The 16,709-nt window shown below is 42.4% G+C and overlaps 1 protein-coding gene across 2 annotated transcripts; it reads left to right on the forward strand.

The window, feature by feature from the left end:
• Positions 1-1,094: 1,094 nt before the first annotated feature.
• Positions 1,095-16,357, forward strand: trmt1 (tRNA methyltransferase 1). 2 transcript variants are annotated; one of them, XM_084932146.1, is made up of 16 exons: positions 1,095-1,287; positions 2,201-2,566; positions 4,743-4,932; positions 6,428-6,615; positions 6,841-6,956; positions 7,621-7,733; positions 9,724-9,872; positions 10,134-10,217; positions 10,521-10,590; positions 12,009-12,143; positions 12,331-12,416; positions 13,488-13,596; positions 13,768-13,844; positions 13,956-14,075; positions 15,171-15,285; positions 16,086-16,357. In XM_084932146.1, the coding sequence occupies exons 2-16, from the start codon at positions 2,214-2,216 to the stop codon at positions 16,158-16,160; spliced, it is 1,980 nt and encodes a 659-aa protein (XP_084788272.1). In that variant the 5' UTR covers positions 1,095-1,287; positions 2,201-2,213; the 3' UTR covers positions 16,161-16,357. The 2 variants fall into 2 exon arrangements, with proteins under 2 accessions (XP_084788272.1, XP_084788273.1); XM_084932147.1 differs by lacking the exon at positions 1,095-1,287 and adding an exon at positions 1,325-1,470.
• The last annotated feature ends 352 nt before the right edge of the window (positions 16,358-16,709 follow it).

A 16,709-nucleotide genomic window follows, 5' to 3' on the forward strand; every position in this document is an offset into this window, starting at 1 on the left:
TGACCTCTGACATCAACAAGGCATTTTCACCCAGAGAACTGGGGCTCACTAGATATTTTGGACATTGAACGTGAGCAGGCTATCTTGACCATATCTACCAGTGTGAATGCACTGAGCTGATGTCATGGGATTGACTGATTCAAAAACTGAATTTACAAGTAGATGAAGAGGTGTAGCTGATAAAGTGTCCAGTGAGTTTATGAATCACAATGTTTTCAGCATGTTTTATGCTTTTAAATAATGAGTACAAAGTGATAGGATTTCTGCAGTGGCAATAAAAGATAATCAAATAAAGCACAAGCATCTGAAATAGGACATAACTGTCTAGGAAGTCGGGCTTATTGTAGGGGAGATCATGCTTGCTAGGAACTGCTGGGTTCTAATGTTCGCCACATTATCTGAATAAAAATGTCGTTTTTATCTACTGGAATATTAACAGACCCGCGTTTGCTGTGTGGTAATTAGATTGCCACAAAAGCACAAAACAGAGACAGTGACACAGTGACCCTCTTCAGGACTGCACTGCTGATATTGTGCAAAAAGCCCTTGTAGTTGGTGCGGCTACAGCTTTCCAGCATTGTTCTCTATAATAAAAATAAGACAGGAAATACATACTCACAGTACCCTGGGTGTGACAGCATTGTCATCTGCAAGAAAATGGCAAGAGCAGCACAAATGCAAGCTTTTAATTGTCTCATCATTGTCACGCAATAACGACCTACATTTCATTAACCGCTCCTGTACAACGCGTACAGCCACACGGCACTGACCCGAGCTGACCTTATTCTCTCTAAGGCAGTTTTTATCTCCTCACATCATAGGTCTGAGTTAATCCATAGGCTATGTTTAGCCTTTTCATCAGAATGCATCACTAACTTCGGGCACGGTGAGATTAAATTAGATTATTCATGATGCGTTTTCCAGTTTCCTCGCATGTTCACTGCGGGGGAAAGTAGGCCAGTTTGCGCAGCGGCAGAGCGATAGACCCTCTTTCTCATGTGTCCTCACGTTACACTGTTTCCCTTACATTACACGGCTGTAGGCGGAGGTTAGGGGAGGGGGCGGGGAGCAAGCCTTTTTAGCGCTCTATTTTTCTGCCCGCGCGGGCCTCCGTAGAGTCGCTCGCGTCAAACATGGCAGCTTCCATGTGTTAACGTGAGAGCGAACCGCAAGCGGTGTGTAACAGAGTAAACAGCTAGCACAGGGGTGCCCGTTGCTTTGGAAACAAAATAATAAAACTTCTGAGAAAACAGGAGAGCCAGTGTCCACGCAGAGGAGGTGACACGGGTAAAAGCACTTAACCTTTGCTTATTTAGCCTAGCTAGTCAACATGCTAATTAGTTTGCGGCGATAACGTATGTTGTATGCAGAAACGTTACCGTAGTAACATCCGTTTCTGCTCCGTTTCAACAGAGCAGAGATTTACTCACTGTTATTTTATTGAACGACTGAACTGTAGAAGCTACAAAGGTGAGTTAAAAGTACATTTTAGAGGATATTTCATATTCAAGTGCTGAAGGAGTCTTAATCCATCAGTGACTGGGCGAACCTGTACTCGGCAGCAGCTGTGTAAGCCATTTAAAAAGTTAAAACTTCTTTGGGGACTCAAAGGATACCATTAACGTTTTGATGAGCACGATAAACTAGTGTGCTAAAATGCATATGAATGTGTTCATTCACACTCCAGCGAAAGGAAAGGCTCGGGTATGTGGCTTTTTGTCACATCACAAATGAAATATGAGTTTCTAAGTTCGGTCAGAAAACCTATTTACCGTTTAAAGCTTTTCTAAGAACTTTTTTAAGAAGAAAATTGCACCTCTCACTTTCATTTATTTTTATTAATCAAAAAAGTGATTAACAGCTGCTTAGCTGCTCATTCAAAGAAATCAGCTAGAGATCATCTGGTTAATGGTTAATGGCAGAACACCCATTGATTCTTCAAAAGCATGAACTCCAGACGAGTCAAGCTCTACAGGTGTGGTATTGTCATGGTTGTAGTGTGTGCTGCCTCACACAAAATCACCCATATTTTTTGAGATCTGATGACTGCCAAGGCTGTAGTGTACCATTAAGAATTGCATGTAACGGCTCTTTATTGAAGGTGTGCGTGATTCAAGTCTGTATTGAGGAAACTGTGAGGTTGTTCTTTTTTTAAGCCAATATATTACTTAAGACATTTTAAATGTGTGTTTCCTTGCAGCCATTGTGGCTTTATGCTGGTGCGGACAGCCCGGCTGTTCCCCTTCATCATCTCCCATCACCTGCATCCCTCTCGCACACATTCAGCCGGACAGGGATTTCGGTGGAGTGCAGCTGCTGCTAGCAGGGGAGTGAGCTTCATGGAAACCGAAGTTCCTGCCTCTAACCCTCCAGCTGCATCTGCTGAATCTTCAGCAGATGGCACGGGCCAGTCCGCCACTAGCTCTACAGGTGACCAGGAGAAGATGCCTTCTGTGGGACTGTTACCAGGAGAGACAGTGGTTAAAGAGGGAAAGGCAGCCATCTTGTTCCCCAGTGCCAATGAGGTGTTTTATAACCCAGTGCAGGAGTTCAACAGAGATTTAACGTGAGTATGAACTTGGCCTTTATTGCCACTTGCAAAGTATCCACAACTGTCTCCATGTTAAAAGAAAAACTGATTTCAGGTGGAACAGTAACAGTCAAAGTGTGATTTAGATAAAATAAGGTGTCTAAATCCAGGTTTTTCCAGGCTCATTGAGATGTGATATAAGCATGTTTTGACTATGTCATTGACACTTTATAAAACATAGTGTGTATATTAAAGGGAGGCAAGGCCCCTACTTGTTGGGTCTATATGTCAGAGAGTTGGACAAGCTAAACTCTGTAGGTATGTAATTAAGACTGATTTTTGTAGCTCTGATTAAATCTAGAATGCAGCTCTGTACCCACTCCTGTAACCTGTGCTGTAGCCTTAAGTATACCCTCCTAACATTGACACTAAAGTGACTCAGTGAACTGTGACATGTGCGTTTAGTAGGAATATGTGGTGTAAATAGAGCGTTTTGTTTAGCACAAGGATATTACTTCTGTAAAACAAATTACAGCAGGTGGTAATTGTGTCTAGCATGCCCATTATACTAATAAAATAGTTTGTATTCCCCAAACATATGCACTGTGAACATATGCAGTTTCTTTATTTTCATGGCTCAGATGATCCATGCATTGACTCTGTCCTGAAGTCTCACTTCTTCCTGTGTTTCTGTTATAGCAACTCGTGTTTAATTAATTATCCAGAGCAACACAGACACAAACCAGTATACAATCCCAAGTGCAAAAAGTTGGGACCCTGTGTAAAATGTAAATAAAAACACATGCAGTGCATAAACTGAGACATTTTATTAAATTGTTTGCTCATTTTGAATTTTATGGCAATTGCACGTCTTAAACGTTGGGCTGTGGGGAATAAAAGGCTGGAAAAGTAAGTGATACTATAAAGGGTCACTCGGACAAACATTTTTCAACTAATTAGGTTATTTGGCAACAGGTCAGTAACATGATGGAGAATCAAAAAAGCATCTTAGAGAGACAGTTTGTCAGAAATAAAGTTGGCCACAGGTTCACCAATCTGAGAAAAATCAAAATCCAAAAAATCTGCAAAATTACAGAAATCTCTGTGTGGACTGGACAAGGCCATAAATCATTACTGGATGCCCTCAGGCAGCACTGCATTAGAAACAGGCATGTTTCTTTTATGGAAACCACTGCGTGGGGTCAGGAAGACTTCCAGAAATCAGTGTCAGCGGGCTATCTACTGGCGGTTAAATCATGGGATGAACATGCTCCAGAAACACTGTTGTTTTAGGGGCCAAAGCCCATTTAAAATGGGCTGAGCCAAAGTGGAAAACTGTTCATAATGTGCAATTCTGTTTGGGAAAACGTGAACACTGCATCATTTAACATGGTAGTAGAAGAGTCCCGGTGCTGAAGTGGACTGCCTCGGGGCAGGATTTCACTTTCATCAGACGGTGACGTCCCTGTGGCTTCATCCATCCTTTATGTACAGTAATAATCTGTGCATTTCCTGTCATTTCATTAACAAAAGTGTGTTAATTAATAGAAAAAAGTCACAAAAACCCCTGAAATGCTGGTGACTTTCCCTGGTCAGGGAGAAGATTGTTAAAAATCGCTTCTACAGTGGCCTCAAAAGTATTTGCAATGTTAAACAATCAACAAACTTCCTGAGCTTTGTTGACCTTTCTTTTTTACAGGATGAATTTTTATGAACTTGCCATTAAAAAAACAAAACAAAACAAAAAACCGTACCATAACGTATATTTTTTACTACTGGCCACATAGTGGCACAATCAAGACCTGCTCTTTGTTCTCAAGAAACCATCTAGATTCATTAAATTTGTCTTTTTGCAAGGTAGTTTTGAGAGACGAACACTTTAGAGCAACACTCAAGACTGAAAACCTTCAGCAGGACACGGCTGCTCTCTTTACATAGAAAACTCATCACTCAGTTGCAGTTTGACAACCTTGTTTGAGCATCTTTGGAAAGATCCACAACTACAAGAAACTACAGAGCAGGATTTGTGATTTTTTTTTTTTTTTTTTCTTCTCTAATTTTCTTATTGGTCTTTCATCCGTGTGGACGTAGTCACAGGAGATGTGTCTGAAGGAGAGAGAAAGTCCTGAGAGTTACTGCTCTGCCTCGACTCCGTTCTCATTTTTCTCTCACGTGTGCGTTTATAAGTAAACATTCCCTTTCTTCTTTCCAGATGTGCTGTGATCACAGAGTTTGCGAGAGAGCTGCTGGCTCAGCGAGGGGTGAAGGTGGTGGTGCCAGGCGAACAGGAGAGGGTGGTGGTCTCTCTGTCAGAGGAGACAAACGAGGCCGAGGCACAGACGGAGGAGAAAAACGGATCAGAGGAGCCAGCTGTAAAGGCAGCTGCGGGGGAGAGATGTGAGGTATGTAAGAGTGATTTATTTATGTATTTTTTAGTGCAGTTGCACACCAACAGGCTTTTATTGCTATGTATGAATACAAATGCAGGATTTTAATGGTACATGTATCCAGCTTCTAGTTTAGAAGATTTTGTTCATGGGTACGATCCAGAACCTGATTTATTCACGTGTGGAAGTTAAATTAAATACCATCTGAAGACTTTAGGATGATAATGAACATGAACAAGGCAGAACAAGTGGTGTACTTGTATTTCTATGTGAATGGTTCTGTATCTAAAAGCCAGGTATTATTACTGCCCAGAGGGACCTCCCATGCTAAAATCATATGCACTGGTTCCAGTGGAAAATCCTTCGATAAAGGCCAATTTCACACTTTGGGGGCCACAAGTGGTCGAGAGGCAATTGGATCATTTTCAAGAAACTTCAAAACATGTCATGAAGTTGATATAATCTCATTAGTGTTATTAGACTGAAGGTTTTTGTCTTTGTTTTGTTAATTAGAACAGTTGCTGGTGATCCCAGCTTTCCCTGAATACAGCTCTCACATTTTTTAATTAGTTTCAGTTTCACTTTGAGTTGATTAATTCTCAATAAGGAAGGAAAAACCTGAGAGCAGCGACCAGCTTCAAAATGAAAATATTTTTTGAGGGAATATGTACACAGAGGGAGCAACGTTTTCACATTTTCTGTTCCAGCAGTTGTGAATTGACCTGGGAAAAATAAAGAGTTGTTCCACATAAGTAAACATAAAATCCTCCTCAGCACTGTTTCTGTGTCTTCCAGTCAGTCTTTGCATTCTTCTGCAGAGTCGATGATCAATCATGAGCTCAGTGAAGAATGTTGTTGTTAAAGAGTTCTTTTTTAAATTGTTATTATCGAGTTATTGGAGACCAAAATGAAGCAAAATGAGAGTAAATGTAGTTGTAACTGTAAACTTGCTCTCTTGTGGGAAAATCTTACTCAAGGTTTAGGAGTTATGGGAATTTTTGAGCATTCTTGTAGAAGTGTATTTGTGAGGTGAGACACAGATATTGGATGAGAAGCCCTGGCTAACAGTCTCCACTCTAATTCATCCCGAAGGTGTTCTGTCGAGTTGAGGTCAGGATTCTGTGAAAGCCAGTCAAGTTATTCCACACCAAACTCGCTCATCTGTGTCTTTATGGACTTTGCTTTGTGCACTGATGTGCAGTCATGCTGGAACAGGAAGGGGCCATCCCCAAACTGTTCCCACAAATTTGCTTGTTTTTATACACCTGTGGCCATGGAAGTGATAGGAACACCTGAATTATATCAGAGACTACTACACCATATATTTGGAAGATGTGGTGTATATTCAAAAACGTAAAGCAACTCTTTGATTAAAGAGCTCGTAATTATTGGCCATCAATGTGTAATTTTCGTTTTCAGGACTTGTTTCTGTTGCTGCCAAGAGGCCAAAAAGTGCGTGTGTGTGTCTTTGTGGAACGTTAAGTGTGTTTCCCCAAACCTTTTGTGTCAGCGTGGTCTGCGTGTCCTGGAGGGCCTAGCAGCATCTGGTTTGCGCTCGGTGCGTTTTGCTCTGGAGGTCCCAGGCCTGCAGAGCGTCACTGCCAACGACTTCTCTGCTAAGGCGGCGGCTCTGATCGCCAGGAATGCCCAGTACAACGGCGTGAGCCACCTGCTCCAGGCCAGCTGCAGAGATGCCAGGTATGACTAGTCAGCATGTTCTGCTGCTTTACTTCCCACTTTTATCAGCTCCACTGTTCAGTACCATCTTCTTTCCCCCCATACTTTTCTTGTTTCATTGTTCTTCACTTTTTACCTTTGACCTCCTGTTCACATTTCTCATGAACATCTTTTTTTGTTGCTTTTATCCAAATTTACCATTTAAAATAAATAAATACAAATTTCTCTCCCGGGTTTTAAACACAGCATGCTGATGTATGACATGCGAGCGAAGAAGGATCGCTATGACGTGATTGATCTGGATCCCTACGGTAGCCCGGCCTCTTTCCTGGATGCTGCCGTTCAGTCTGTCAGTGAAGGAGGTGGGTAGTTCACCGTAGCAGCTCCTCTAGGTTTCATCACTTTCAGGGATGTGGAAAGTTTCAGATCACTGTTGTAACCTAAAGTATTTAACTAGTGCAGAGGCTGCTGACACATGCATGTATGCAGTCTTTTAAAAAGCCAACAGCATGGTGCATGTGTGTGATAGACTAAATGTTAACTGGCTGAAAGTTTCAATTAAATTAGATTTTTATAGCAACAAATCACAACAACAGCCACCTCTAGGTGCTTTATATTCTAAAGTAAAGATCCTACATTAAGGAGCTCGGTCAAGTGCTCCTTGCCAGCTTAATGGCCTGTTGTATGTAGCCCAATAATGGAGGTAGAAGCTGACACCACACGGAGCTGTTTTCAACACTGCGTTTCATCTGAATTCAGATTACTTTTCAAAATTCACCATAAAATCAGTTTGGCAGCTGATCAGAAGTGGGTGAGAGATTGTTAGTGAAATAATTCTTGTTTGGTTTGATCCACTTTAAGTGTCAAAATCACAAAGCAGAGAATAGTGTGTGTGTGTGTGTGTGTGTGTGTGTCTTTCTTTTTGTATATATGTATGATGTCTAATCTACACGGTTAAGCCAAACACTGCGGGTTTATGAATTTCAGTCTTTTAGATTTCTCGTCTTCCCCCCCTCTCTCTCTCAGGTCTTTTATGTATAACCTGTACAGACATGGCGGTGATGGCAGGAAACAGTGGCGAGACTTGCTACAGCAAATATGGTTCAGTCTCCATCAAAGCCAAATATTGTCATGAAATGGTGAGGGCACAGAGTATACACACAAACAAACACGCACACACTCTCCACACTCTGGCTCACTCTCAGAAATGTGAAAATGACACATGCAGTACATGTACAGTCATGTTTGCATTAGTGTGTAAGCATGCAGAATGTATCTGAGTGAGACGGTGACGCTGTAAGTAATCGTACGTTTAATTTAGCCAAGTGAGTTTTCGTGACGTCAAAAACAAATGATATTTTATTCTTGTTGCGATCGTCTGAGGTTATAATCCTTCAGTGTGTACACTTTGGGAAAAGAAATAGCAGAGCAATGATTGGCTACCTCCAGAAGTTCCTCTTCTTGTGGATCATCTCCAGCTCCTCCATTTTGGACTGCAGATGGTGACTCTACTTTCTGTTCAACCTGAAGGCATCAAGCCTGCACTTGCTTCAGGTACAGCCGTCACCAGCTGCAGTCCAAGATGTTGGAGTCAGAGGATGAGAGACTCAGAATTGACTGTTTTATTACATGTAATTAGAAAACTCCCTGAAAAGCCTTCAGTTGATCCAAAATGATGCAGGGAGAGTACTGACAGGAACTAGAAAGGAAGAGCATATTTCTCCTATTTTGGCTTCTCTTCACTGGCTCCCTGTTAAATCCAGGACATAAAAGATCTTTAATAATCATCCCCCATCTTATCTTAAAAACCTCAGAGTACTGTATCACCCCAGTAGATAACTTCACTCTCAGACTGCAGGCTTACTTGTGGCTCCCTTTCCTGTTGAGATTTGGGAGACAAACACTCTCTACCTTTAAGATTAGGCTTAAAACTTTCCTTTTTGATAAGGGATAAAGTTAGGGTTGGATCAGGTGACCCCCGAATCCTCCCTTGTATATGCAGCAATAGGCCTTGGCTGCTCGGGGCTTCCCCTGATCCACTGGGTGTTTCTTCTAAACTCATTATGTGTTTAATTATTAGTAATTGATTAATCTTTGGATCACGTTCACAGTATGCCTTTGTCTCGTCTCCGTCCCCTCATCCCAACGGGTCACAGCAGATGGCTCCGCCCCTCCCTGAGCCTGGTTCTGCTGGAGGTTTCTTCCTGTTAAAAGGGAGTTTTTCTTTCCCACCATCGCTAAGTGCTTTCTCATGCTTTGTCAGATTTGTGAGTTTTCTCTGTATTATTGTAGGGTCTTTACCTTTATAATATAAGGAGACTGTTGTTGTGATTTGGCACTATATAAATAAAAATGAATTGGACTGAAATTAAATATTAGTAAAATAACAAAATATATGCAGAAAATACAGAAAAAAGTAAAAGACACATAAAATATCTCTATATACCACACAATTTTACATGTTTGAAAAGCAGAAGGATACATTTTACACTTATTTGATGAGTGAAAGTCATGACTGTTACCTGCCTGTAGGGAAACATGAGACAGGAAAACCTGTAGGTGGCTTTTTAAAATAAGGGTGAAGGGCTTATTGAGTCATCAAGTCAAACATGCAGCTGTCTCAGTGGGATCCAGATGGATAACAATAAATTACACAGTATACTTGGGCAACCATCCAAAGAGTCGTCATGTAGGCAACGCCGTTCGTGTTGAATATTTTCTTTGGCAGAAATACAAGAAAAGAGCAACTGGTGAATGTGTTTGCACCACAGCCAGAACATGTGTGGTGTTCTCATAAAGGTCTTTTCTTCTTTTTCCCACCTTCTCATGTGCTATCATGATCTGATTTCATGCTGCATATAGCACAAGTAGTTTTCCACACAGTAGTAGAATTCACACCTTCTCTAGCTGTGAGTGGCAGTAATGGAACATAAATGCAAGGATCATTAAAAAAACCTCATAAATTCTATTTGATTTGATGAAAAAGAAACCCCTCTGCAGCCGAATAAAACTTCTTATCCAACATAATTTCCTCACATCCCTGTAAACAGATCCGAGATGTTTTCCAGATTTTCACAGCAAGAGGAAAAAAGTGCTGAATATGTGCCTCTCTCCATCTTTGAACTCCAGGCTCTGCGCATCATCCTGCACAGTTTGGACCAGAGGGCAGGAGTGTACCAGCGATACATCCAGCCCCTGCTGTCCGTCAGCGTCGACTTTTACATTCGAGTCTTCGTCCGCGTCTTCACAGGACAGGCTACAGTCAAAAACTCAGCCAGGTGCTCGCTCACACACACACGCACGCACTGTCTGCTAACAAAGGCTGATCTATCCTGTGTGATGAAAGATGAATGATCCTGAAACTGGGTCACTGCAGGAACAAATGCACAAAGTAACAGCAGCAGGGGGATTTGTGAGGGTAAAAGTAAAGTGCTAATAGAATAATAGAAATCTGGGTACGTGACACTAAAAGATGATATGAGCTCAGTATTGAAACACAAAATGACACTGCAGTTGAGTCCTGTCTCTCTTTGTTGCAGTAAGCAGGCGCTGGTGTACAACTGTGTCGGCTGCGGGGCTTTCCACTTGCAGAGAATGGGCAGGAGAACAAGCAACGGAAAACAGTGAGACACTAAACACTCTGCTGCTGCTTCTAATGAGGTTCTGTGTGTGATGGTTCAGTCGAGGTGTGCTCATCAGCGAACTGGCGGCTTGAAATAAAGTCCTCAGTTTGTGGTGTTTCTGTTTCTTTTTGGATGTAAAAATTTTAGGTTGAACTCAATCAAAAGGTTGAGTTCAAGGAGCCGTGGATGGATACGTTTGGCTAAATGCTTTACTATTAAATGTGAGGTTTGCTGTTCAGAGAACCCCTCTGTGTTACTTGATGATCACTGCGTGCGGTAAAGTCGATGTCTGTTTGATTTCAGCATGAAGTATTCTGCTGCCACCGGGCCACCGGTTGGACCAGAGTGCGAGCACTGCGGACAGAGACATCAGGTGATGCACAAACACGTCACGTCAGTGTGCTAGCATTCGCTCTGGGTTACAGTTTTTGTTTTGGTGGTTATGGCAGAAATGTCCCACTTCTTAAGCATATGATCACTGATACATTCACAGTACTTGGCTGGGCCTCCTCCTTACCACATATTACTGTACGGAGGCGATCAGCTTTTGGCCCTGCTGAGGTGTTACTGAAGCCCAGGTTGCTTTGACAGCTGCCTTCAGCTTGTCGGGTGGATCTTCCTCTTAAAAATACTTCACAGATTCTGTGCGGGGTTTACGCTAATCGAGCACAGTAATAACATGGTTGGCAAACCATTTGGTACTAGTTTTGGCACTGTGGGGAGGTGCTAAGTGCTGCTGGGAAGTGAAATTAGCATTTCTATAAAATGTGTTAGCAGATGGAATAATGAAGTACTCTAAAATCGCCTTCGTTGACTTTGCAGCCCAAGTTATCAGACTGTGGAAACTGTGGATTCACTTGAAAAACATCAGAATGTCAAGTGTAGTGCTGGTTCATGCAGGACTAACACCAGTCACATCAGCTGATCTTATGTGTTTGTAATACAGAGCACAGTTTTGAAGCTGTTTTGTCCTACCTAAAGTTTGTGGGCATCTGTAGGTTGCCTAGCAACCCAACTCCACCTGTTGTGCTGTGTCCAGTCAAATCAGTGTGGTTGTGTTGTCATTTATGGCTGCTCTGTTCTCTCACCTGGGTTTCCACATGAGCGGTCCCAGAACAGCGCCAAGTGGCCACATAAATGACTGCTGATGGAACAAAACAGTCTGACTGTAGAGGTTCTGACTGAAATGTGATTCTATTGTATTTGGGAACAAATGTAAAGGTAGCTGACTTTTTTTTTCCCCATTAAAGTTTTGTTAAAATGACTTTAAAGTCAAGGGTGCAGTGGCCCACTTAAAACCAGAAAAATCCCACAGGGACCTCCCAAGCTTCAGTTTTCAAAATACAAGAGAGAAAGATGGATTCATTGAAATTTTCATTCAAGAAACATAAACGACTCTGGCTGTTGGCTATTAATTGCTAATGCTACCCAGTCACATGCACCGTGTTAAAGCAACACACCTGCCAAACGGCATCAACTTCAATATAATAGCAGTGAATTTAGGTTGGAGTAATGAGTAATATCACAAACTAACCACCTGCTATTACCAGCTTTAATTCACTTTTTTATTGAAATAAATAAATTAATATAAATGTATTATTGTACATAGATGTAAGTTCAAGCTGACTACCTGCAGTACCTTTGCAACTCACCAGGGGTCCCCAGCACACACTTTGGGAATCACTGACTTAAATGGTTTATATGTCCATAAACTGGCCTGCTTGTTTCTGGTTGTTACTGTGTGGGCATGCATAAAACTCCATTTGAAGCCTCTACCTCTCCTCTTTGCAGCTGGGCGGTCCGATCTGGGCAGAGTCCATCCACGACCTGGAGTTCGTCCAGAAGGTTTTGTCTGCCGTGTCGGGGAACCCTTCCAGGTTTGGGACATCTAAACGCATTGAGGGCGTGCTGAGCATGGTGACTGAGGTACTCATTCCCCTTCTTATATATGCTCTCACTGCTGGAACAGGTGCTATTTAATGGGATTGTCCCGTGGGTGTGGTTGGTGGCGTTAGCCGGCTTTTTGTTGTGTGAGATAGACTGTGATCACGTTTCAGTCGTAGTTTCCTGTTAGACTGAAGCTTCATTGCCTGTAACGTGCTCTGTGTTTCAGGAGTTGGAGGATGTGCCGCTTTATTACACCGTGGACAATCTGAGCAGCACAATACACTGCAATACTCCACCCCTGCTCCAGTTTAGGTACACACACACACACACACACACACACACACACACACACACAGTTTGCATCAACTGATGGTCTGTATGCATTTCTTAAAGACTTACAACTCATGCTTTCTTAACTACAAAATTAGTTGTAGGTTGTAAGCTGCGACCACACGGGAAGTGAGCACTTGATGCATGTCACTTTGAAGCAGTTGGCAGCGGTTATTTCACCCGCAGTCATTTTTGATCGTGGAGTGTTGTTCACGTGCTCTCTGATTGCCACTTCGCTTCACTTGTTGATACAGCTTTACTGTGAAAGAACTCTTTGCAAATGTGTAATTGTGTAACTACACACAGACACTGTTACACACTACTGTCTTTAAAAAAAAAAGTTTTTATTTGATCAGAGAATTGTCAGTGACAGCAAAATGTATTCTTTAGAAAGGCGTCACACACCCAGAAAGGTTAAAAGCACTTTGTAACACACACACACACACACTTTGCTGATAGAAGGAAGTCAGCAGTAACTTGAAAGAGCATCTCTTTCCACACGACATATCAAACCTTGATATTGAAATCTCTGACACACGGCTTTGACTGAGGCATCCCACCTGTTGTTGCAATCTTTTGTTTGCAAGGGTCAGCCAATCAGAAGAAACAATCCTGAAAGGGGAGAGGGGAAGGCAAGGGAGCTGAAATGGCTTCTTTCAGACAGACGATGAACTCGGCTGCTGCACCAAAGCCCTGGATCAAATTAATAAGAATATTTTGATCATTTTAAACTGTCAATCATACAAAGCTCCAGTATAATCCTTAAATAAAAAATATGGAGTTGGAAATGAGCATAGCTGCCCCCGCTTTAAAGCTCTCATCCATTTATATCTAACACTGAGTCACTGGCATCTTCTACCTTGTTGTTTAGGTTATTCTCCTGCTGTGCATGTGTGAATGTCCACATTTGTTTGTTTTCAGTGATTCCAGGAGGAAAAAAAATATCTTACCCGTGGCTTTCCGTTTGTCTGTCTGTAGGGAAAACCTTCCTCCTCTCACATTTGTCACAAACTGAATCATCAGAGCATCCTTCCTCTATCTCACTCTTTTCAGGTCTGCTCTCCTCCATGCTGGCCACAGGGTCTCCCTCTCTCACGCCTGTAAAAACGCCATCAAAACAGACGCCCCTCCTGCAGCCATCTGGGACATCATGCGATGCTGGGTAAACTTTACAGGAGAAAAAGAAAAGCTATTTTTAGTAATCCTGAACACAGCCACACGCTGTTGTTGCTTAAACATTTCCATGTCCTGCTGGAAATGTCGACACTAAATAAAAAGTGAACATGCTTATTCAGAATCGTGTAACACATGCACGTTTGATGATCTGCTGCAGGAGAAAATCAACCCTGTAAAGAGGGAGAAATTATCTCCAACCAGCCCCGCATTCAAGATCCTCTCCACTGAGCCCAGGTGAGGCCACTTTGAGCCATCAGGAGCACATTTACCGCTTTAAAAGATTCCACTGTCTCTGAAAAATGCACAGCCCTAACCAGCAGATCTGTAATGTTTGTGTGTTTGTAGCTTTGAGGCCTGTTTCACTGTAAGGGAGGACGCCAACCCTCAGTCCCGTAAGCGCCACCTGACCCGGTTCCAGGAGAATCCTCAGGCCTTCTGGGGACCCAAAGCTCGCGCCAAAGCTGGGTAACCATAACAACAAGTTTGTTCGTTTTTTTTAATAGTCCAGAGGTCACAAGTGTCACATGCTGATGTTTCCAAAGCAGCTAAAATGTGTGTCAGTTGAATCAAGAAGTACGGTGGCCTTGAGTGGTCAAACACACTGCAACTTCAGAAAAAACTGCAAAGACGCACAAAACACAACAGAAATACGAGGGCAAACCCAAAACTAAGGTCTCCAAAGCAGTGGTGACGTAGAGAAACTGTTCATAAGGCTGTTTGCCACACTGTTGTGATCGGTGCTTCCTCCACTCCCGAAAAAGCATGCGCAGCTTCGCTGGGATGCTCCATCTTGGCTTGGCAGCCCTATGAAAATGGAGCTCTCGCTGAACGCTACCGCCAAGTGCGTGCAGTGCACAACTGTGTTTTGGGACTGAAAGGGGGTATTGTTGGTTGACTTTCTGCCACAATAAATGCTGACAGGTACTGTGAAACACTGAAAAAAACTCAGATGGGCAATTCAGAACCAGAGAAGAGGAATGCTGAGCAAGGGCGTAAGCATTCTCCATGACAACACGCGTCCGCACATCGCTCGTCAAATTGTCACTCTCCTGCAAAACTTTGGTTGGAACTTCATCACCCACCCATCCTACAATCCGGACTTGGCACCCAGTGACTCCCACCTGTTCCTAAAGTTGAAAGAATATTTGTCCAGAAGGTGATTGTGTGGCGCCAGCAAGCGGGTACGACATGGGCATTGTAAAACTGCCACAGCATCTGCAAAAATGCAGCGAGTGAAATGGTGATTATGTAGAAAAATAAATAATTCTTCAACCTTTAAAATGATGTAAATATTTCTAAAACGATAGGAGACTTTACTTTTGAGATTGCCCTCGTAGGAAAAAAACCCCAAACCTTAAATACCCTGAATTAGTTTAATTAGTTACTTAAAGTAGTCCTGAGTTTCTCTTTGGAGAGGAAACAAAAGCTGTGTTCATGTTCTTCCAGTGTTCTTTGTTTCTTGCACATGTTGCTCCTTCTATCATCTCCACTTATTTATTTTTTTATTCTCTTTTCTCTGGTTTCCTGTTAATCTTTCTCCTCGTTTGTTCTCTCCTTCAGTGGTGGAATCTCTGCTGACCTGCAAGACAAGAGGAAAAAGTTCCAGAACAAGAGAAAGAACCAGATCACAGACTCTTCTCAGCTCAAGACCTTCCCCTGCAAGAAGTTCAAACAGGTCAGATTTACTAAACACAACCTAAATACACCATTTTTTTTAACATTAAAAACTCTTAAATAGCGCTTTTACCTGCATCCCACTAAACTGAAGGTGAAGATGGTGACTAGCTGGTGAACATAGCATAACATTTTAGTAATGACTTGGTGGAGACCAAAATGATGCTGTTCTTGTGGCTGCTGGGCATTTAAAGCTAAGAGGCCATCTGTGCAAAAGGCTGCCCACCCCAGGCATGGTTCTGCTCAGAGGGGTTTTCTCTGTATTGCTGTAGGATCTTTACCTTGCCATATAAAACGTCATGAGGTGACAAAAAAAAAAAATCATAAATAAATTATTTTCTCACAAACTAGGAGTATGTGAAAAGGGTTTCTGCTTGTTTAACATTTAGAACTATGTTTGTGCACAGCACAGTAAAATGAGAGGAAGAGCAGAAAGCATCGTTACTGTTGCAGCAGCTGACGGAGTCGCTGCAGGTGAGGATCGCTTCAGCACGTCGGGTTCTTTATCATACTGTTGGCACACACAAGTCCCTCTGAATTAAAGGCAGGCAATTACCTAAATACTAATTAGTCCCGTAAAGTCTCGATGTCCTGGACGGAAAATGAAACGGCAGACTCGTGCTGACGAATTAGTCTTCTCCATAGGTTGCTTTGGCAGGTCGCCACACACTGCTGGCTTCCTGCCAGAGAAGCTGCGCGCTGCCTCGGCAGCCACAGCCAAAACATACTGCTGGCTGTTCAGACGTTACTACATCAGAATCCAACAGCTTTCATGAGTATTTCTTTATTTTTGTCTTTCAGGGAACATGTACCCACGGAGACGAGTGCTGCTACTTCCATGACTCGGAGCAGACAAATGAACAGAAAACAGAGTGATGACTCTATATTTTTCCTTTATTTTAAAATAATCTTATTTGTGGAATTTGAATGGATGTTTGAATGTTGCACAGCAGACTGTTTTGGCTTTTAAAAGTTACTGTACATAACATTTCCATGATTTAGTTCTATGCCAGAGGGTTTTTTCTTTTTGACTGTCAGCCTGTGTTCACACCAATAAAGTCATTGCTGTGAGACTGTTTTTGATATTCATAAATAACATCAGGTGGACGATTATAATCTGACACACCTTTGTCACTCAAAAGGTCAAATCGTTATGAAAAGCACCTCTTTGTATAGTTTTCTTTACGTTTCCACTACAAAAACAGTTGCTTGTATAGCCCCTCAGCAGCCATTTAGCTCCTCACACTAAAAGGGGAAAAAAAACCCACCAAAAAACCCTTTTTGATCATCCGAGGCTTCACATCGCTGCGTGGTTGAAGACACGCTGGAGACAGCAGGCACAGATGACTGTCACTGGAAAAGGTCTGCAGCAGCAACAGCACGACATCTGTTCTGATGTCAGATTATCAGAAGTTAAATGCTGCT

The sequence above is a fragment of the Perissodus microlepis genome, chromosome 6, assembly GCF_051167445.1.
Source record: "Perissodus microlepis isolate ML-2025 ecotype Zambia chromosome 6, ASM5116744v1, whole genome shotgun sequence".
In the NCBI taxonomy this organism is placed as follows: domain Eukaryota; kingdom Metazoa; phylum Chordata; class Actinopteri; order Cichliformes; family Cichlidae; genus Perissodus; species Perissodus microlepis.